The 23,186-nt window shown below is 47.2% G+C and overlaps 1 protein-coding gene across 3 annotated transcripts in view; it reads left to right on the top strand.

Annotated features, from left to right (window-relative positions):
• PDCD4 (programmed cell death 4) overlaps positions 1–23,186 on the top strand; it is a 575,316-nt gene that overhangs the window by 300,649 nt on the left and 251,481 nt on the right. For all 3 annotated transcript variants that reach the window (XM_078643769.1, XM_078643768.1, XM_078643767.1), the window contains exon 5: positions 16,399–16,512. In XM_078643769.1, coding sequence (XP_078499895.1) covers positions 16,399–16,512 — 114 coding nt within the window. The remainder of the gene's footprint in view (positions 1–16,398; positions 16,513–23,186) is intronic.

Raw genomic sequence — 23,186 nt, forward strand, 5'->3', positions numbered from 1 at the left:
CTAACATTCATATCGCCCGCCCTCCTCCCCGGCGCCCGTAGCAGCTGCAGACTTTTTTCTTACACTTTATCTCTAGCATGGCCATCACTTTCACTGTTAAACTCCATCTTTGCCACAATGGCTAAAAACAATCTGGGGATGGAGTCGATGCCCATGCGCACTGTAGTCCAGGGGAGGAGCCACCTATCTCGTGATACTTCGAAGACTCTTCCAGGACAACAATGTGCAATCATCCGGACCCAACACTAGGCGGCGATCTATGCTACAGATATGAATGTTAGCAGCCCTACATGCCAAGAACAGATGCATACTGGTAAGTAGCATATTCATTCTAAATAGTTTGTGAAGTGGGAGTTCCTCCTGAGACCACTTCCCCGATTTCTTCTATTTGTCCTTGTTTCTCACCCCAGCCCAGATTGCTTGCATCTGACTCCACTGTATGATCCGGGGTATTCCCAAATATTGCCTTGCTGCTCCATCTGTCTAAGTTGTTCCACCACCATAGGAGGTCTTTTCGAGTCTCCTGTGACAAGGGGATTCTGTCTGAGTACCACAGTACTTTCCGCAACCCCAAAGATTTCAGTCTCTCTAAATCCCTGTAATGCAGTGGGCCTAGGGAAACTACTTGAATGGAAGAGGGCAGAAAAACAACCACTCTTGCTCGGCCGCGGAAAAGTCACCACGTCTTTTGATTAAAAAATAAGCTACCTCCTTCTTAATTTTGGACAGTTTCTTTAGTGATAACTGAGTTAAGCTGTGATAGTACCCACCTGAAACCCTAGGAATTCTAGATTTTGTGTAGGGGTCATTACGGACTTTTCGGCATTGCTAATGAATCCTAACCCTTCCTGGAGATCCACTGACCATTTCATGTGGTTTAGCAATTCTTCCTTATTTTGTGACATTAGTAGCATATTGTCTAGATAAATCACTAATCGTACACCCCTTCATTCAAAAAGGCGAGCACTGGTATTAGAACCTTGGTGAAGCACCAAGGGGCTTAAGAGCATAGTGAAGTAAGGGGCACATGCATCAATGTAGGCTTTTGCGATTGCTTAATTGCGATTATTAAGGAATTGCAAATGCCAATGCATGTAGGAACCACTATGAAATTAGCGATTCTCAAACATTCATTAATTGCGAGTCGCAAATTGCGAGTCTAAATTAAGGAATGAATGGGAAATTGAATGCGCAATTTGCGAGTACCCAATAGGTACTCGCAAATCGCGCATGCAATTTGAAGGCTGTCAAACGGACACCCTGTTGCACCCCTGAAATTGATCTGTGCACACATGTTGTGCTCACACATATCCCAAGGGCAAATGTGTGTGTAGTTTTTGCAAATTACCATCAAGTTCAAATTGATGGTAATTTGCGACCCCTATTAGCGAAATCATTATTTGCAATTTCATCATGCATTGCATTTAAGGAATCGCATTTTGCGATTCCTTAAATGCAATCGCAATTTAAGAAATCGCAATAAATTGCGATTCCTTACACTGCGAGAGCCTTACAGTTTGATGCATCGCAGAAGCCCTTTTTGCGGGCGCAAATGGCAGATTTTTGCGAATCGCACCTTTTGTGCTAAAAAACAAAAAGGTTGGTGTATGTGCCTGTATGCATCTTTGAGATCTAGTATTACAAGCCAGTCTTTCCTTTGTAGAATGTCCCTTAAAATGTGGATGCCCTCTGTTTTGAAATGTCTGTAGACTAGAAATCTATTTAGTTCTCTCAAATATTACAGGACTCCAGCCTTAGCCTTTTTTCTTCACCAAGATCGTGCTCACAAAACTTGTCTTGGGTTTGACACTGCATATAGTTCCCTCGAGCACCATCTGACTCGCGTCTGAATCTACTAGAGCTGGCTGATCGTGATCTAAGATTAACTCTGTGGTTGATGCACCTGATAAGCTGCATGGTTGAATTCTATCTTTTTTTTCAAAACATATTTTATTAATGATTTTACCAGCATACAATATCGTAAGACAATCCTTATTACCATCATCCCTCCAATATATCTTCACTTTTATAATCCACTTAACCCCAATGCCTACACCCCTCCCGCCGCAATTGGTGTGCACGCGGTGCCTTATCAAAATCAAATCATGTCGTACTACTCATTTGGAATTCGAGCGCTCTCCAAATAATCCAAATATACGGGATGACCTGTACATTTCATTCGCCCAAACCCTCTTCTTCACGTTGGTAATCTAACCGGGATTGTACCAATGCCTCCCAGGCTTTCGCCATTTCCAGAGCGTTCTCATTTTTGAAACTTTGAGCCTGCTGAAATCTAATAGAGCTCTCAGTCCTAGCCCACTTATAAAGCTCCGCCCGCCATCGCTTGCCTGTCAGTCCGTCTTTTGACTTCCAGTGCATTGTTATTTCCCTTTTTGCTAATATTAACCCTAGATCAAGGAATTTGCTTGTTATTTTCGTTCTAGCTGTGTGTGGAAATCAATGGAGCAAGCACGTGGCTATGTCATAATCTATGTGTCTGCCTGTGACTGCACTCAAGAGCTCTCCTACCTCTTTCCAGTAAGTCCCAAGCACTGGGCATTCCCAGAGCATATGCACCAGTTCTACCCCCTCCCTCAAACATCTAGGGCACGCTGCATCCTGTACTTGGAAATATTTCCGAATCTTCCCTGGCGTCAGGTATGCACGGTGTACTATAAAGAATGGCACTAATTGAAATCTTGCGTTTCTGGTTCCCTTCCATGTCCTCCGGAGAATATGTCTCCATACCGTATCAGGTATTGGCCGTCCTGTGCTCAATTCCCACTTTGCCTTCAACTCCTCTAATGGCTGCAACCCTTCGTGTAACATCCTGGACTGGAGACACGTAATCGCTCTGAAGGTCTCTGCTGTCATTACTACATATTGGCATGCCATTGTAGTTTTGGGCTCTACCTGCCCTTCCCTCCAATGCCTTCGGATCGCAGCTGTCACCGCTGCGTGAACCAAGAAGCTGCCTCCTGGCAGATCATACCTCTCCTGTAGTGCCTGGAAGGACAAGAGCTCTCCTCCCTCATATAGATCCCCCATCATTTGGAGTCCCAATTGCTCCCACTCCAGTAGAGAAGTCAGGAAGAACCTGCACTGGCTCCCCATGCAGGCTAGGATAAAGTTTAAGGCCCTATGCCGGACGCATCGTGCTCTGAACGGGACTGGGCCCGAAGACATCCGTTTTCTAGTGTCCCACTATGTTCCCGGTAGGGCTCTTCGCTCCGCCAACAAGAATCTGCTTGTTGTCCCCCGAATATCCAAGGGTAGATGGGGCGGAAGGGCCTTAAGGGTCTTCTTCCCATGCCCTCTTTCGCAAAGCACTTAAGACCTGGCTCTATCAAGAAGCCTACCTGTAACCCGCCCCTTATCCTCCTCTGATCAAACAGTTGTACCACCTTTCAGCGCCTTGATGCCTATGGGTTTAGTCGCGCTCTATAAATCCAATTTCATTCATTCATTCATTCAAGTCCAGTCGCCCCCATGCGGAAGTGCCGTCAACATCCCCAACGGAATCTCCGGAGCATATGGGTGGAATACCCCAGCCCTTCGCTGGCTACGATTCTAACATAACCTCAGGGTTCTCTCTTCCAGTGTTAAATCCCGGAGAGTAGGTTTTTGCTGTAGGATTATGAAAGAGAGAAGATGTCTTTGAATCCCTCTACCCCGCAAATGATCAGGGCCCCGAAACTAAAGTTCAAAGTCCGGCACCGCCAGTACCCCCTCCACTTTAGGTCGCAACAGTTTTGCTAGGGCTACTCGTCTTCTGCTATTACCCCATAGAAATCTGATAGTCATTGCCCTCAGATCTTTAAACATGACCTGTGGCATCCACACTGGCAAGGTCCTGAAGTAATAGAGCAACCTGGGCAGGGCCACCATTTTAAGTAGCGCCACTCCCCCCATCACTGACAGCGGGAGCATTGACCAAAATGCCATGTTACCTTACAGTGCCCTCACACATCTCCCTATATTCCCATCTAGCATATCAGTCGCCTCGTGGTATATTCGGACCCCAAGGTATGTGAAGCATACCGGTTCCCACTTCACCTCCCAGGAGAGCATCGGTGTGGATTCACACAGCCGTATCGGGAATAGACACGTCTTACGCCAGTTCCCCCGGAGGTCCGAGAATTCCCCAAATCTGAACAACAAAGCTACCGCTCCCCGTAACGCCTAATCAGTGTTCCCTAAGAACAAGAGTAGGTCATCCGCATATAGTGATATGTGCTGTGGTGTCTCATTTTACCATAATCCCTCAAAGCTCTGTCCCTGTCTCGCACGTATTGCCAGAGGCTCTATCGCCAGAGCAAATAGCAGTGGGGATAATGAGCATCCCTGTCTCGTCCCCCTCATTACTCGGTATTAAGTGGAAATCAAGGTCCCCAATCGTACTCTGGCCACCGCCGAGGAGTACAATACCTTAGTCCAATGCACGAACATCTCTCCCAAGCCAAATCGTCCCAACACCTTATAGAGGTATGCCCATTCCAGGCTGTCGAAGGCCTTCTCTATATCTACAGACAAAACCGCCGGCATGTCTAGACCATGTTGAGCATCTCCCATGATCCTTATGAGTCAGCGTATATTCGAAGACGTGTTCCTAGTTGGAATAAATCCAGCCTGGTCAGCATGTACTAGTGTGGTCATATGCTGTAGCAGGCGAGTCGCCAATATCCGACTCAAAATATTATAGTCCATTGTTAACATGGACAATTGTCTATAGGCAGTCACATCCACACCCTCCCGTCCCGATTTCAGGAGGGGGACAACCAACGCCTCACGCATAGATGAAGGCAATTGGCCCAGTTCCCTAGCTTCCTTATACACCTCAAGCAATCGGGGAGCTAATAAGTCCACATATTGTGCATAAAATTTAATGGGCAGACCGTCCACTCCCGGAGTCTTGTTCCGAGCCATATGCTTTATCGCACCCCGAATCTCCTCCAACGTAACATTCCGCCCTAGTAATTCCATATGCTCTTCCTCCAACTGCGGAAGTTGGACTTCTGCGAAGTAGGCGTCTAGATCCGCCTCCTCCACCGCCAGAGTGCTCTTGTACAATTAGTCGTAGTAGTCTAGGAACCGCCTCATGATTTCATTCTGGGTATATACTACGTTGCCAGCCCCTGTCTCGATGGCCATGACTGGGCACCTTCTCGGAGCGGGATCGGCCAGCTTCGCCAGTAACGTTCCTGCCTTGTCCCCCTCAGCATGCACTCTTGAGGTGTAATTCTTATAGTCAAAACATTGCAGTCTTTCTAACGTCGCCGCCGCTGCCTCCTTCGCCTCTACTAGCTGCGTGTGCAATGCTGGGTGTTCTGGTCTTTGCTGCTCCATCACCCTCAATTTCCTCTCTGCATCTTCTACTTCCTTCAACAGTACCTTCCTCACACTGCATATTTACTAATACAAAGCCCTCGTATTACCACTTTAAAGGCGTCCCATTCTACTGCTCTGGTAGAGGCCGTGTCTTCATTGTCTACAAAATAACGTTCTATGCCCTCCTTTATCTCTGCCCTGAAAACCTGATCTTCCAATGTTTCTCGGCGTAAGCGCCATGTAGGTATAGTGGATCTTACAGTCAGCCAATTAATAGTCAGTAACAATGGGTTATGATCGGACAATGTCCTGGCCAAGTATTCCGAGTATGCAACCGCAGGGGCTATCGTAGGGGAGCATAAAATTACATCTAGTCTGACATGAAGCTCATGCAGAGCCGAAAAGAAGGAGTAGTCCCTGTCCCCAGGGCGCTGACTACGCCATACGTCTGAGGCCCCACCCTACTTGCCAGTCCAGTCTGCTCTTGGCCAGTCGGCGGACCGGGGAGTCTACCAACGGGGGATGTGATCTATCCAATACAACATCTGTTATTGAGTTGAAGTCTCCTCCCGGAGACTCGTCGCCGGACTCGCCAAGTACTGCACCAGTGCCCCTGAGAGGTTTGCAAATAAACGTGCCTGATCCACATTTGGTGCATATATACTGCAGAGTGTGATATCTTTCCCATATAGTCTCCCTTCTACCGCTACATATCTGCCCTCCGGGTCTGCAATGTGATTCGTGGCCTGGAAAGGACTCCAGCTCTTACCCATATCATTGCTCCCAGAGCAAACGCCGAGTATGATGTGCTAAAAACCTGACCCCTCCACCTACACTGCAGCGCTTGGCTCTCTGCTCCAGTGAGATGGGTTTCCTGCAACAGTACTATCTGGACCCCCGTCTAATCAGGTACGCATGGACTCTATGGCGTCTCGTCATCGTGTGTAGCCCCCGTACATTCCAAGTAATGCATCGCAATTCAGGTAATGTCCCCATTGCAACCGAGCTAAATCATTCCACCCATCTTCATACACCCGCCCACAATCCCAACAACATCCCAACATCCCCCTCCCTCCCTCCCTCCCTCCGCTCAAGAACAGGACCCAATATCAAACTATCAGCTCCCATCCAAACCATACCCCAAAACCACACAACTATGCCCCTCAGTAGTCACTGCAGGCTTGCCTTATGGGCAATTGGGGTTGCTCAGTACCAACCGGCAGCTACGCTCGCCCCTGGCCCCTGTGCACTGTGATCCCTTATGTAAACATCAAAAAACCCTCCACTCCCCGCACTCTTACAGGACATATCCGTGCCCCTGTCAGCTTGTTTTCCCAGTGACCATCCTCCGATCTCCACATGCCATCACTGCTCGTCCAACAGGCCATCCGCAGTTCCAGGTGTGACCGTCTGGCCTTGAATGCTGTCCGTCTCCGACCTTTCAGTGTCCGAGCATGCCTTATCCCCACCAGATTCCGCACTTGGTGGTGATTGGGATCTTTGTTCGCCGGATAATGCCGACACTGCCTCCAGTACTCCCCGCCGTTCTTCCTCTGCTTGTGACGTCGACGGTTTCCGTGAGCCGTTCCTTCTCCGGCGTATGCCGTTCGTCTCCACTGCGCCCCAGCAGAATATGGGGGCTCAATCTGCTCCTCGCCTCTTACCCGGCGACCTCCGCAGCGGCAATCAGCAGTTGCACGGCTCCACTGAGCCGCCGCCCTCAGCATCTATCGGTGTCTCCAGATTCCGCAGTACGAGCGGTATGCATCTCCGCACCAATGGACAGCGCTCCACTTGCTTTACTCTACTCACTGGTCGTGGACTGCCCGGATACTAGCAGCTGGCCAATTCCAGCAGCGCCCCTTCAGTCGTCAGCTATCGCCTTAGCTCCGACTTGCAGTGCAACCGCTATTTTCCAGGGCCCGGGCTGTCTCTCAGTGCGCCTCGTACTTTCCACGCTTCTCTCACCTCCGGTCAGTGCACTTCCAGCATGTGGGTGCCACTGTCCTCCGTATGCTCTCCCCTTCTGCTTGACGTCCGGGTCACGAAGAAGATGCGGCCGCCGCCATCTTAGCTCTGCCTCCTCCGATCTCTCGGGGCAAACCTCGGCTTTCAAGAACCGCTTTTGCCGTGCCCGCCGAGGCACTCGGAGGTCTCCACACGCTCAGCTCTCCCTCTGCCTTCACCACCGCAGGCCGTCTGCCTCGCCACCTTTCCGCTTCGTGCCGGCTTGTTTACCGGTCGCTGGCGGCCGCCGTCATCTTGGCCCCAATGTCCGCAGCAGCTGTGCTGCTCGTATGTACTCTCCGCTTCAGGCCAGGCGTCCCGGTAATTCCAGGAGCTCACCGGACTCGTTCTTCTCCGGTTCCCACACCTTTTGGGCAAGTTTGCAGGGTGGGGTCACCAGTATGACACGATTATTCCGGGATCCGGCACGGAGCTCACGCCGCCTCACCCATCGGCGTCCAAGCCACGCCCCCCTGGTTGAATTCTATCTTGAACCCTTTTATAGTATCCAGCACCCAACAATCATTTGTTATTAATGCCCAATTTTTGGTGAAAATCGCAGTCTTAACCTACCTTTTGAACAGGAAAAACCAACTGGGGAGAAGACTCTTACCTTTATGTCCAGGTCCCTGGAATCTGCCTCTGCTACCACCTCATGTGTGAGTGTTTCAACCTCTTTGTGGGAAGAAGGAAATATTGTTTCCACTGAAGTATCTTCCTTAGCCACTTTGACCTTGTTGGTTATATAGGGACCTTTGCTGTCTGGGGCTGACAGCCAGTCCTAACCTGTCAGCCCTTCCAAAACCTCTTCTGCCAAACATGCATCTCATTTTCGTCTGGGCATTACTAAAACCCGAAAAGGTCGAGACATACTTCCCTAGTATCTTAATAATGTTTTCTCTCAAGTGTGGGCAATTCGGGTCACCCTGAATATCCTTGTTAGCAAGGTCTCCCCGTTTTGGATTTATTCTCATTAATATTGCTCCCCTAAGTTCTGCGGTTAGCCCTGCATTGGCTTTACCAAGGAGGCATAGGCTCGTTGACTCCACCCTCGCCCGGAAGAGTTCAAAGTCCACGGGGAGACCTTCGGAGAGGCTTCTTCTGCCAAGTCTAACATTTTAGCAAGTGGTCCTAAAGTATCCAGTACTTTGTTTTGGCAATGCTTAATGCAGCGCTCAAGCCCTTTTCTTGGGTCCCTTCCTGTTTTAAATAGAAATGTCAGTAATTCAGGGTCTAAATTAGGCGTCATCCCTGATTTGTTATCTAGGAAGGGTCTGGGGCATTCAGTCCTCATTACATTTCGAGTGTCTTTTTCAAGGGTTTGCGGATCCAGAACTTTATGAAGTTTGCCACGCTGTCTCATGGACCACCAATCTGATCCTCTTGGGTATGTAATACGGGTATGAATAAACATCTCCATGCCTGCCGGGTCTTTAATAGCCTTAGGATTACAGGGCTGGTTCAAGTCTTCATCAAGGAGGTCGTTATCTAGGTTTTCTCATGGGTAAAACATATTTGTCTGCCTCATGGTCAAAATTCAATGAAAAAGGATACTCTTCATTATCAGTTTGAAAACTGAGGTTTTATGTGTCATGAAGGCCACTCGATCTTCTTGTGCCGCGAGGGACACCTGAGCTATTTGCTAATATGGCTGCTCTTGCCAGTTTTGCCACTGTGGACACCCAGGTCATCCGTAGCACACAGCCCAGGGATTGATCCTGTTCTTTTGTAGCGCACATGCTACCATGACGCTCATCACTCTAATATTTTGTTTTTTTTAAGACCTTACCTCCTTTCCTTGGTAAAGGGTTTTCCTTCTCTGAATGGATAACTGAGTCCTCTTCAGTAGAATAATTCCTTTTTCTTTTATTAAAAACTGCTTCCACTACCTCCTTTAAGAAGGACTTGAATTATTTTTCAAAAAAAATTATTAACACATTTTCATTAACATGGTGGAAGGTAATTTTTCAGGTGTCTTATATTTGTTTTTAAATCCTCCCCCTTTTTTTGAGGAGCTCAAAATATTATCTCTTTTGTTTCCAGCATCAAGTAATGAATCTCTGCCGTTACTCTCTTGCACTGTGCGTAGTCATGGTAACCCACATGTAAGGTATTTTTTGGCTTGGTCCTTTTTCTGTGGTACAGTGTTTTCTCTTTCTGTGCGTCATCGCATGCAAGAAGGGTTGGCCTGGTCCTCCTCAGATTCGAGCAATCTTTGTTTGAGATGCCTCTTGTGACATCCATCCCCCTGCCGTTGTCCTCGATTCCCACAGCTAGTAAGTAATCAAGCTGGGCATAGTACAGGCTGCGAAGAGATCGTTTTTGTCTCTGCGACCTGCCTCGGACCCCATTCGAGGGTAACCCGGTATCTCTGCTGCCTGGCACAGCGTGACATGTGTTCTGTGGCCCTGGATGGCCGGATCACTGTAAGTACAGCGTGCTTGCCAAGCAGGCCATTGCTTTACATTATTTCTTTACAATACTTTAAATACTCTGCTAATCGGCAATTGAACAAGAAACCCAACCAGAAATTGGAAGGGTGGACACTGAGTTGAGTTCTCTCACTGGGCCACCAATGGAGAGTGTGCCTTTGCTGTGGTGATGAGACACTATGGGGAGGATCTAAACATTCAGCTGCCTAATATGGTGGATAAAACCAATGTTTTCACAAATTACAGCCTGGACAAACCTCATTGTAGCCTTTTAAGGAGGTCCTGAAGGATCAAGCAGGTTGACAGATGCCACGGCCGGCGCCAGGCGTCACTATTTTTCTCATCCAGCACTCTACACCAGAGTTTAGTGGTTCATTCCCCAAGACTTCTGACTGAGTCGTAACAACTTGGGACTTTTTTTTGAGGTAGATGATTTGCTCAGCCAGGTTAAAGATCTCTTTGGATCGTGGCAGCTGCTTGCTGGGGAGGTACACCGATTCCTTTTGGGACGTTGTTGGTGAGATCTTGCCTGCAGTCCTTGAAATTTCGAGGCAGTTTGGTGCAAACCATTCAAGATGGTCAAGATGTGGCTAAATATATTATCTTCTCTGGTCAAAACCCCTGTCTGCTTGGGTAGAGCAGTCACACTAGCTTGATTCTTCCATGGCATGCTTTGATGCGATCCACAGGCATGTCTCTAGATGTGCAAGCCTCTTTAATGGACATGCCAGTTGATAGTTGTTTCTGTTTGGCAAGAAGGCTGATTCGGTATTGGAATGCTTTTAAATAAAGCTGGACCATAGCACACCCCCAGGCCTTTCTACCCTTACAAAACAGTAGTCTTATCAGTTTTGCCTCTTTGAAGGCACTCATGCGATCAAAAAGTTCCTAGAAGGGTAGCAAAATAGAACATTCAAAAGTTTTGTCCTCCAGAATGTCACGTGAGGATACACTTTGCAATTTCTTTTTAACCCACTGCACCTCCCTCATACATTCAAACATCTTTCAGAGGTGCACTTGTCCATCCTGTGCATCCAGCAGGGCACGCATCATTGATGAAAGGAGCCTTTGAGAGGGGCACGTCCCAGGAAGTTTGGACTGGCTGTTAATATCCCCTTGCTGAAGAAGGACTGAGCCCTTTGTGCCATTTTAGATTTTCCTTTGAATTGCTTCATTTGGAAGGTCAATCTCCAGATGACCATGCTAGCCTAGGTTCACTCTCCCCTGGATCTAGGTGGCTGGATGGTGGCTTTGGACCTGCAGGACGCTTACTTTCATATACCCGTCCTACAGTGCCGCAGACAATTTGCTGTGCTTGGCGTCACTGTGCCTCTGGTATTCACGAAAGCGATGGCAGTAATCTCAACACATCTCCTGAGGTCGGGGTGCTACTAGTGTTCCCCTACTTTGATGGCTGGCTCTTTAAGGTGAACTTATCACAGGCAGTAATGGACAATCCCCAGATGGTGAACCTCCTGACATCATTGGGATTTACGATCAATGTGCCAATGTTACCTGACTCGCTTGCAGAGGGTCTCCTTGATTGGAGTCATTCCGGATAGGGTGCAGTTACCGACCTTTCCTCCTCCACAATGAGTCCATGACATTCAGACTACGATCTCGATATTTCACCCTCTGTCTTGAGTCTTGGTGAGAGTGGCTGTAAGCCCACTGGGCCTCTTGGCATCCTGCTAGTTGATAATGCAGGGTGTCATATGGGGGCTTTGCAGTGTAACCTGAAATGTCAGTGGGCCCAGCACCAGGACAACCTATCTGATTCCACCCAGGTTTAGGAGAAGACTGCAAAAGACATGCAGTGTTGGCTCAGCTGCAATTGAACGTGCGGCAGGCCCCATTTCGCTTCACCCCAGGGAGGTCTTCTGGGAGAGGTGGAGATCAGAGGACTCTGATATGGAGAAGAGCCTCCACTAGAGACCCGTCTATTGGTGTTGCAGGTGATTTTTCTAGCACTGAAAACCTTCCTACTGTCCATTAAACGGAGGCTGGTTCAGGTTCTAAAACACAATTCCACCGTCATGTGGTAACAAGGAAGGCAGGCTGGGGTCCTGGTTCGTGTGCCAGGAAGTACTTTGCCTCTTGTGCTGGCTGGAAGTAGAGGGTATTTCCCTGATCTAATACCACTTGGTTGGATCTTTGAACCGCATGGCAGACCAGCCAACCGGCAGCGCCAGGCGTATCATGAATGTCAGTTATACGCTAAGGTGGCACTGGGTATCTTCTAACAATGTGGAACCCTGGTTAGATCTTTATTGGCACAGAAGACATCAAGCAATGTCGAAATGTTGTGCGTTGGAATTTCCAAGAAGGCTGTCTGTCAGAGGCGCATTCCAAATAGAGTACACCACAAGACTCTTCTACACCTTTCCACCACTACCTCTCTTCCCTAAAGTTCTAAAGATCATCAGGAACAACCAGGGCAAAGTGGTCCTAATGGCTCCGGATTGGGCAAGGAGAGTATGGTTCATGGAACATCTGAGCATGAGCATCTGTCCTCTGATCATGACTTCCTGTCACAGAAACAGGGCAATGTCCTGAACGTGCACAACCTGCGCCTTCATGATTGGAGATTGAGCAGCAGCAGTTGACTGCATCCCATCTTCCGCCTGGAGTTGTGCATGTCATGCTGGCTTCTAGATGTCCTACAAAGTCTGTATATGCTGGATGCACGTTTGTAGCCTGGTGTTGCACCGGCAATACAGATCCATAGCAGGCCAAACTTTCAGAAGCTAGAATGTCCAAATTCTGTTAATTTGCTTTTTGTTTATTTAATAAAGAGGTGCCAATTATAAAATTATTTACTTGTTTAATACAAAATCTTTCACACACCTTTTTAAAAAAAAGCTTACAAGCTTATTTGCCCCTGATTTTATTGACCCTGTGCTGCTGCCCTGGGTCAATAAAAGGAGGATGGCCGGAGAGAGAAGTTTTTACACTCTCTCTTGCCTTTCAGTGCCAATATGAGCTTCCTGACTTTAAGAACCACGAAGGAAAGCAAGCCAGATCAGGCTTGTAGTAAAAAGAGAAAATAAGACTTATGGAGACTGGGACACATCAGGTATGAGTGTCCTGCCTCCTTTTGGCAGTCTTTCACTTGGTCCACATCTCTCTCCTCCCTCTCTCGCTCTCTCTCCTCCCTCACTCTCGCTCTCTCTCCTCCCTCACTCTCGCTCTCTCCCCTCTCTCTCTCTCTCTCTCTCTCTCTCTCTCTCTCTCTCCTCCCTCTCTCTCTCTCCTCCCTCTCTCTCTCGCTCTCTCTCTCCTCCCTCTCTCTCGCTCTCTCTCTCCTCCCTCTCTCTCGCGCTCTCTCTCCTCCCTCTCTCGCTCTCTCTCCTCCCTCTCTCTCTCTCGCTCTCTCCTCCCTCTCTCTCGCTCTCTCCTCCCTCTCTCTCGCTCTCTCCTCCCTCTCTCTCGCTCTCTCCTCCCTCTCTCCTCCCTCCCTCTCTCTCCTCCCTCTCTCTCGCTCTCTCCTCCCTCTCTCTCTCTCTCTCTCTCTCTCTCTCCTCCCTCTCTCGCTCTCTCCTCCCTCTCTCTCTCCTCCCCCTCTCTCACTCTCTCTCCTCCCTCTCTCTCGCTCTCTCTGCTCCCTCTCTTGCTCGCTCTCTCTGCTCCCTCTCTCTCGCTCTCTTCTCCCTCCCTCTCTCTCGCTCTCTTCTCCCTCCATCTCTCTCGCTCTCTCCTCCCTCCCTCTCGCTCTCTCCTCCCTCTCTCTCGCTCTCTCGCTCTCTCTCGCTCTCTCCCTCTCTCTGCCTCTCTCTCGCTCTTTCCTCCCTCTCTCTCGTTCTCTCTCTCCTCGCTCTCTCTCGCTCTCTCCCTCTCTCCCTCTCTCTCTCCCTCTCTCTCTCGCTCTCTTTCCTCCCTCTCTCTCGTTCGCTCTCTCCGCGCTCTCTCTCCTCCCTCTCTCGCTCTCTCTCCTCCCTCTCTCTCGCTCTCTCTGCTCCCTCTCTTGCTCGCTCTCCTCCCTCTCTCTCGCTCTCTCCTCCCTCTCTCTCGCTCTCTCCTCCCTCTCTCTCGCTCTCTCCTCCCTCCCTCTCTCGCTCTCTCCTCCCTCTCTCCTCCCTCTCTCCTCCCTCTCTCCTCCCTCTCTCCTCCCTCTCTCCTCCCTCTCTCTCGCTCTCTCTCTCGCTCTCTCCCTCTCTCTCTCCCTCTCTCTCGCTCTCTTTCCTCCCTCTCTCTCGTACTCTCTCTCCTCGCTCTCTCCTCCCTCTCTCTCTCTCTCTCCTCCCTCTCTCTCTCTCTCTCCTCCCTCTCTCTCTCTCTCTCCTCCCTCTCTATCTCCTCCCTCTCTCTCTCTCTCCTCCCTCTCTCTCGCTCTCTCCTCCCCCTCTCTCGCTCTCTCTCCTCCCTCTCTCTCGCTCTCTCCTCCCTCTCTCTTGCTCTCTCCTCCCTCTCTCTTGCTCTCTCCTTGCTCTCTCCTTGCTCTCTCCTCCCTCCCTCTCTCGCTCTCTCCTCCCTCCCTCTCTCGCTCTCTCCTCCCTCTCTCTCGCTCTCTCCTCCCTCTCTCTCGCTCTCTCTCTCGCTCCCTCTCTCTCTCCCTCTCTCTCGCTCTCTTTCCTCCCTCTCTCTCGTTCTCTCTCTCCTCGCTCTCTCTCCTCCCTCTCTCTCGCTCTCTCTCTCGCTCTCTCCCTCTCTCTCTCGCTCTCTTTCCTCCCTCTCTCTCGTTTTCTCTCTCCTCGCTCGCTCTCCTCCCTCTCTCTCGCTCTCTCTCTCGCTCTCTCCCTCTCTCTCTCTCCTCTCTCTCGCCTCCCTCTCTCCTCCCTCTCTCTCGCCTCCCTCTCTCTCCTCTCTCTCGCCTCCCTCTCTCCTCCCTCTCTCTCGCCTCCCTCCCTCCCTCTCTCTCGCTCTCTCTCCTCCCTCTCTCTCGCTCTCTCTCCTCCCTCTCTCCTCTCTCTCCTCCCTCTCTCTCGCTCTCTCTCTCTCTCCTCCCTCTCTCGCTTTCTCTCCTCACTCTCTCGCGCTCTCTCTCCTCCCTCTCTCGCGCTCTCTCTCCTCCCTCTCTCGCGCTCTCTCTCCTCCCTCGCTCTCTCTCCTCCCTCTCTCGCTCTCTCTCCTCCCTCTCTCGCTCTCTCTCCTCCCTCTCTCGCTCTCTCTCCTCCCTCTCTCGCTCTCTCTCCTCCCTCTCTCGCTCTCTCTCCTCCCTCTCTCTCTCTCTCCTCCCTCTCTCTCTCTCTCCTCCCTCTCTCGCTTTCTCTCCTCCCTCTCTCGCTCTCTCTCCTCCCTCTCTCGCTCTCTCTCCTCCCTCGCTCTCTCTCCTCACTCTCTCGCTCTCTCTCCTCCCTCACTCGCTCTCTCTCCTCCCTCTCTCGCTCTCTCTCCTCCCTCTCTCGCTCTCTCTCCTCCCTCTCTCGCTCTCTCTCCTCCCTCTCTCGCTCTCTCTCTCCTCACTCTCTCGCCTCCCTCTCTCGCCTCCCTCTCTCGCCTCCCTCTCTCGCCTCACTCTCTCGCTCTCTCGCCTCCCTCTCTCGCTCTCTCTCCTCCCTCTCGCTCCTCCCTCTCTCGCTCTCTCTCCTCCATCTCTCGCTCTCTCTCCTCCCTCTCTCTCGCTCTCTCCTCCCTCTCTCTCGCTCTCTCCTCCCTCTCTCTCTCGCTCTCTCCTCCCTCTCTCGCTCTCTCCTCCCTCTCTTGCTCGCTCTCTCCTCCCTCTCTCTCTCTCCTCCCTCTCTCTCTCGCTCTCTCCTCCCTCTCTCGCTCTCTCCTCCCTCTCTCGCTCTCTCCTCCCTCTCTCTCTCTCCTCCCTCTCTCTCTCTCCTCCCCCTCTCTCTCTCTCCTCCCCCTCTCTCTCTCTCCTCCCCCTCTCTCTCTCTCCTCCCCCTCTCTCTCCTCCCCCTCTCTCGCTCTCTCTCTCTCCTCCCCCTCTCTCGCTCTCTCGCCTCCCCCTCTCTCGCTCTCTCTCCTCCTCCCTCTCTCCTCCCTCCCTCTCGCGCTCTCTCTCTCTCCTCCCTCTCTCCTCCCTCTCCCCCCTGCAAGCCTAGACGCCATATGCAGACTTTCCCTATGAGGGTTTTGAATGTAACCTACACCTGTCAGTTCACCTGTCTATCCTCCCATCTACATGGGAGTGTGACCCTCCACCACTTTGCTCCCACCTTCTGTGGGTGATCGACGTTGTGTGTGTGTTTGTGTACCACGTTTTGCTGCACATGGGTGACTTTGTTCAAAGGTATATTCAAGTTTTCTTCTGTGTATTCATTGATGTCTATACTTCTTGTCTTCATATCTGTGATCTATGTTAGTGTGAGAATGAATGTTTGCGCATGTACAGTACAACAGCCAGACAGATTGGCATTGTCTGTTCTTGTTTTTCTTATTGCCAAAGGGGCAGAAATGTTTTTCACAAACTATATTTAACTGTCCCCAGGCAAAGTCTAAATAACGCTTGTCCTACTGTTCATTAATAGTTGCTTACTTTTTGTTTTGTGTACAGTATTCTCAGAACACTATTGTATAGACTGACCTTTTACATCTTTCTTTCAAGTAACAAGTGGTTTGCAACATCCTGTGCTTTTGTGGAGTTGATTGTTTGCAAGCTGTTAAACAGTGCAGTTCAGTAGTCTGGTAGGACTTAAACTGTGATATATCTGCATTAGTACTTATTGTGTCTTTAATTTTACAGGAAAGCTGTGTCTATGAGACCACTGTGTTGCCTTTGGATGAAAAAGCATTTGAAAAAACCGTAACTCCAATTGTGCAGGAATACTTTGAGCATGGAGACTCTAATGAAGTTGCAGTACGTGTACAATTATTTTTAAAATACTGACAATTGTGTTAACGTGCTGTTTTTTTGCGTCCAACATAGATTTGTAAGTTCTTTAATTTGTTGCTTTATAAAAATTGGCTCCTCAACCATTTTAATGTTCGTAAGAGATAGTTCGTAATAGATGACCGATTAATTCCTTCATGTGACTTTGGAATACCTTCAAACATTACATCTGGAAACACTGCATTGTGTGTGTTAAGTAACAGGTAAGCTGAGACTGAGACAGATCCTCAAGCATTGAAAAAGAGAAGTAAATGAAAGTCAGGCTTCAAGGTTAAAAGAAGTCTTTTTACTTCAGCAACCGGTCTGACTAGAAGAAGCACCACATTATTTGCTTGAGAATGTTTCCTCATGTTGTGATTCAGACACAGTTACACAAACTTTTTTTCCCATTTTCTTTTGTGCATCCAAGTCCTCCTGTCTGTTTCCAGTCAGGATTAATACTGGTGAGTGTGGCAAAAGAATGCTTTTTTTCCTCTCCCTGAGATTGAATTTAAATCGACCATTCAGGTGAGTGGCCTACGGAGATGTAATAAGTTCCTTCTCTTGCTTCAATTCATTCTGACCACTCACTGTACGTTTTTTTTACAGCAGACCATCATGGATCATCAACTAAACCTGTGGAATACTTTTGTTTGATGTGGATATTTTTCACATTTTGTGGGAAATTCTAGGGCTGTAGCAAAAACCTCTTATCCTCCTACCCTTAATCGTAGGGTATAAAAGATGATAAACAGTGTAAATAGGCTGTAGCATGTAAGATAAGCTCCCTCTTTAGATTATGGAAGACCATTCTGAACAGACCGTATACTTTTACAAATAGTGGCTACTTTGAGATTCACCATCATAGGTTACGGTTTGCTGTCCTATACGAAGTCCTGGTGGTGATAGTCTGAGGAAATTCTTATCCTTGTAAGTATTTATTATGCCTCCTGTCCCCTTTGCCTTCTGTATTCAGGTTCTTCCCCCAACCCCAGAAAACCTTCGAGTTAGACCTATTAAGCTGTAGTTAAAGGAGGTAAGGACCCTTAAATTGGTTCCTCAATATATCTGTCAGTAGACATCATCTTTGTTGACTTGAAACCAGAGTACATAAACTAACATAGGTTGAGCAGTAAATGGGATACCTGTCATTGTGGAAAATACTAGACTTAAAAGCTTGAGTTCACATTTCAGGTTTATATCTCACATTTAGAGTTTGAGGCATAGGTAAGTAGAAGAACTCTGGCTAGAATCAGAGAATTTCAGTTAATGGTCTTATGCGAACACTGGGTTTAAAGCTGACTACTTAAGATTCCAAAGTAAGCAAATTAGCTATTTGGCTAAATCCTTTGCTAGGCCTACACAACACTGGTGACATATTCTTCGAGTGGATTTCGTTCTTTAAAACAAGACAGAGATTGAATCTTGGTTACTCAGTTTAAGACGTGGAATTCATAGTTGTTTTAGTAGTTAGTATCTCCATTTGTCCTTTCTCCTTCAGCAAATGTTCCTATATGTTTTCATGTTTAAATTTTCCCTCCATATTCGTTTCTGCGCGCAGACTTCCATAAGTCGGAATTGGAGTTACAGGCCAGTAACTTGTCTCATAATAAAAAATATAGAATGTCTTTATTTTCTTAAGTTATTCTGGGACACCTCTAAGACAAGAGGAAAACATTTTCACAAAATCCCTCTTTTTGTTGTGGGTATTTTTCTATAGATATGCTGGTATTGTCACCTTTGGACATTGGGAAACTGCTAAATCTCTCCAGTTGCATATTCTCCGACCCCTTAAATGTTGTGAGACTGATTAATAGTGATTGTCATAACCTGAATGTTCAATAAATTCACATTAATAACCTATAGGGAAATGCCCCCATGGCATAAACATAGCATCATGTGGGCTGTAGCATAGCCTTTACATGACCACTATCCATCAGTAACGTTAAGGGAGTGGCTACAGGTGTCACATTTCAGCCCTGAATGGCTGTAGACAGCAAACTAAAGTCTGCACATGTCAAAGTATACAGTTTGACATGTGGAAAAGCCAACTTTCAACATAGGTTAAGTAGTGCCTTGAAGCCCACACACCCGGGTTCTTAATCTGTGAAAGTGGAACATGTTAAATCTAGACCATGACCTGTTCCTGCAGGCATACGATTAAAGATGCTATTTTCCTGCATAGACTCTGGTAGCTCTTCCCTATTTGTAAATGCCTAGTTTTTTCTTTTTTTCCCTAGGACCGCTTATGGAGCAGCTACAGAGATCATCTGTTCACTGTTGGAATATTTATTTTAAAAACAAATCAACATTGAACATAGATTTATTTTTTTGTATCTCTGCTCCTAAGAGGACTTTTCATAAATATTCTTCCTGAAGGATTGCCATAAGTTAAATCATTTACACTGGGCTCTCTCGCTTCTAGTGATTTATAGATCTCTGACAGCAAGTCAAGTGGAGCTTACCTACTGGGTGGTTGTTTTGGGATGCGGGGTGAGTGACCTTGGGTCAGCATAAAGGATTGGCCCGGACAACTATCAGAAGTACTTGGTTATACAGACCAGGTCTCTGGTGTGAGGCTTGCCTTTGATAATGAGCTGCACCCAGGCAAGTTATTTCTTGTCCCTAAAGGGGGCTCTGTGGGCCTAGAAAATGTTTCTGTGGATCAATAGATGGAATGGAAAGAGAAGCGTGAGAAAGATGCCTCATAACAGTGTTTTTTACAATTGTGTATAGTGAATAGAGATTGAGTGTTCTAAAATAAAGCTGGGTTGACCTTGGGAACTCCTAGGGGATAAAGTTTAAGATTTACAACCAGTCACCCAGATTGTGACCGTATAAGATCAGTTTCCTGACACTAGCTGATCATGTTACAACTTTACTTGGTGCAGATCAGAAGTGGATTATCCTGATGACTCTTGAGGTTGAGACGAGGTGGCCTTGTGTGGTTCCAGGGACATAAAGGACCATAATTGATACCTGTTGAATGCTGACTCAGCAGGCCCACTAGAAGTGGAGTTTTTCCCAAAGAAAGTATGGGTAGAACGAGATGTCACCTTTTTTGAACTTTGGAGTCTGACCGTGTTCTTGAAAATTGAAGTGCTTTGGGTCTCTCTAGTCAGGACCTATTCAAAACTTGGACAGAGTGGGGACCAGACATGTGGTGGACCTGAAAGCAAAGTGCACAGTAATCTGTTTTCTTTCCCATTTCAGCCACCGCCTCCCCTAACTTAAAACACCCTCCACCATGACCCCTGGCCCTTAAACTTTAAAGAGTGGAAGTGTTTGAATATACCAGCTGCTCAGTAACTGATTTTTTTCTTCAGCCTGCTTGTGCCAAAAGCAGCTTGCTGGCAACTAACTTGTTTTTGCTGCAAGAATATCTTCCTGTGTTTGCTTTTGGTAGTCCACACAGATGAACACAGTCTTTACATTGCTCCTTGTTTTTCATTTATTATGTTTTTTTTTCATTAACTGCTCAACAAACATGCATTTGCAATGCAATAGGTCTCGCATTACTAAAAGTTTGAGCTATTGCTGTTGCAAACAATAATGCAACGCCAATAGCTCAAACTTTCAGTAATGCGAGACCTATTGCATTGCAAATGCTTGTTTGTATTGTTTTCATTAAGATTTTTTACAAAGAAACCTGTGCATGCTCTAATACAGTCATTGTTTGTTATCTTGCATCAAAATTTATGTAATTAATTATGTTTATATAGGTACAGCGCAAGTGTTACATTGGTTTGCTGCCTCTAAGGGTCTAGCATGGTAGCATCCATAGGAGTATTTCTTTTACTAAAAAACAACATGTGCAACTGTTTAACAATTCCTGGACATTTCATACCATGCAGGGGGTGTCTGGGACATTACTAGTGTCTAAACGGCCCCTATGGGGGTGTCCCATTTGCATGTGACGAGGGGCAGAGGGCTTAACTGGACGGGTTTCTGCTGACTTCAAGCGCCAGGGCATTGATCTTCGTCTGGTGTGTCCTGCTACCAAATGGGGGGGAGGGCACCCTACTCCCCAGTGTCTGTAAAAGCTGTACGTATAGAAATAGATTTTTTTCTATTTCTTTACTAGTGGTATAATCGCAGCACCTGCGATTTACATATAACATTAAAGGTAAATCGCGGGTGCCGCAATTATACCAAAAGTAAAGAAATAGAAACAAATGTATTTCTTGTTTCCCTTTGGTATAATCGCGGCACCGGTGCTTTACTTTTAATGTTAGATGTAAACGCCGGTGCCGCGATTATACCAAAAGTAAGAAATAGATGCTTTTTTCTATTTCTTTACCTTTGGTATAATCGCGGCACCGCGCTTTACTTATAACATTAAAAGTATCCGTGGGTGCCGCGATTATACCAAAAGTAAGAAATAGATGCTTTTTTCTATTTCTTTACCTTTGGTATAATCGCGGCACCCGCGCTTTACTTTTAATGTTATAAGTAAAGTGCAGGTGCCCTGATTATACCAAAAGTAAGAATAGATGCTTTTTTCTATTTCTTTACCTGTGGTATAATCGCGGCACCCGTGCTTTACTTATAACATTAAAAGTAAAGCGTGGGTTCCGCAAAACTGGAAGATGATTTAAGGGTGTGGGTGGCCATGTTGTCTGACCTGAAAGAACCCCCAAAAGTTGTGTCACCTGGGGACCCGTCTGTGATGGGTGGGATGGGTACTGGGTCCCCTATGGCAATGTACTTTGATGTCAATGACTGATTTACCCTTATGCAGCTATGATTCTCTAAATTGTCTAAGAAGCTATGTACCCGAGCAGGGGGGTTGAGGGTAGTTGGGGACTGTTTATGTATTGCATTTTATTGACTAAAGTTGCAAAGTTTTTGATGATTATTACCATTGTAAATTGTTTACAGTAAAACTTGACTAAAGATCATTAAAATAAAAAAACGAATACATGTTTGCGAACCAGGGAAAGAAGACCTCTGCTACAGAGGTGTTCACTTTGACCCACAAGGCACCACCATATATTTTCACAGTAGAGGGCCCCATACCTGGAGAGAAGCAGTTTGTGTACTGCATTTTGGCCACCAGAGCTTAAGTGAGTTGCTCTTGTAAGCAGTTCATCAACAGATTCACATATAGTTAAAATATTCTGTTGTGAATATTTTGCAGTCATCGTAAAGATTTCCACCAAACCACGAAAGTATTTCAAGTTGTTCCAAACCTAACCATTGCAACATTGTTTTAAATCCTTTCAACAGTTTTTGCTGTGCACTTGGGAAATGTCATTAGGGACTATGAATAGGAAATACAAAATTAGGGACATCCGCTATAAATAATCGCTCCACGCATAAAGTGCATAAAATGTGCGAAAAACAATCTTAATTATGTGCATCCTTTTAGGAAATGTCATGCAGATTTATCCAACGGGGCAAAAATGAAGAGAGATTTAAACAAGAATCTCGCCTTCTTGCACAACGCGAGATATGCAGCCCTCCATTTCGCAAGGAAAAGAAACTGCTTTTGTTGCTTCTGTGTGAAAAAGATAAAGAAGAAGCGCGAGCACGCGCCACTGCGAGCCATGTGTTTCAATTATCGTGGTCGTGTCTGAGCACGATAATTGAAACCACACGGCTTATTGGTGTCTATTACACGCACCATGCGCGTAATAGACACCAATAGGCCGTGGGCAGAGCAACGCGCCCGCCTTTGGACAATTCCGTGCAGTCTTTTACAAAAAGACGCACGCAAAGGCCAGTGGGGTAGCACAAAAGGAATCGCACAAGCGTGTGCGACTCCTAGGTCCTTGCTAAAACCCTGTTTTTCACTGACTAAAGGTCTCGCGCTGCGGGAGCACTGCTGTGCAGCGCAACTCAGGCACGAGACCTAAAAAATTGTATCTTCTGTTTCCCTATTCAATAATTTACGGTTTGTTTTAATTGTTACATTCATCATTTTACTAAATTGGTTTGAACATTTTACTGATCGACTTCTGACTGTAATATTGTTTTGTCGCAGCTTAAATAATTTACTCATATTTCCGTTCTGGTCAGAGTTTTGTGAGTATCACCAGACTTGCGATGCCATTGTTGACCCATAATACATAAGGTACACAATATATATTGTATTCTGATGAATAATTCTAACCACAGATTCCTCCATCATGCACCAGACTGGATTGCAAAACGTTTTCAGTTCTTCTTTCTGTATGCCTGAGAATGCAAATGCTTTGTAGCCTAATCCCACTTCTAAACATGACAGCACAGAGCCGTACACAGGGCACCATACCTGTGCACTGATGGCTATTCTTTTTTTATTCCTGTGCCCTTTGACTCACATCGAAACTCCAGTCCTGAACCAGTCTGTACTTACAGACTCCAAAATTCAGTTTTGTGTTGCAGTGCATAGGGATGTCTTCCCCTCAAGACTACAGACTTCAAACTGTGCATGTACAGCAACCCACGTCTGGTTGTTCTGCTCCCTGATGCACCCAAAGGCCATTCCAAGGCCAGAGGTGAAGCTGAAAGTCACGGAACGCAAGAAGTGAGGCCGGCCCTCCTCCAAATTGCAGGTGTGTTTTTGCTCCAAGTCCCAAACTCATCCAAATCTCTGTCCTCTGGTAAGTATAAGGTGAAGTCCAAGGACAGATCTCTGTTGAGACACTCACACATAATAGAGATTATGAGGACGAGGC

This window comes from Lissotriton helveticus, chromosome 5_1 (assembly GCF_964261635.1).
Source record: "Lissotriton helveticus chromosome 5_1, aLisHel1.1, whole genome shotgun sequence".
Taxonomy (NCBI): domain Eukaryota; kingdom Metazoa; phylum Chordata; class Amphibia; order Caudata; family Salamandridae; genus Lissotriton; species Lissotriton helveticus.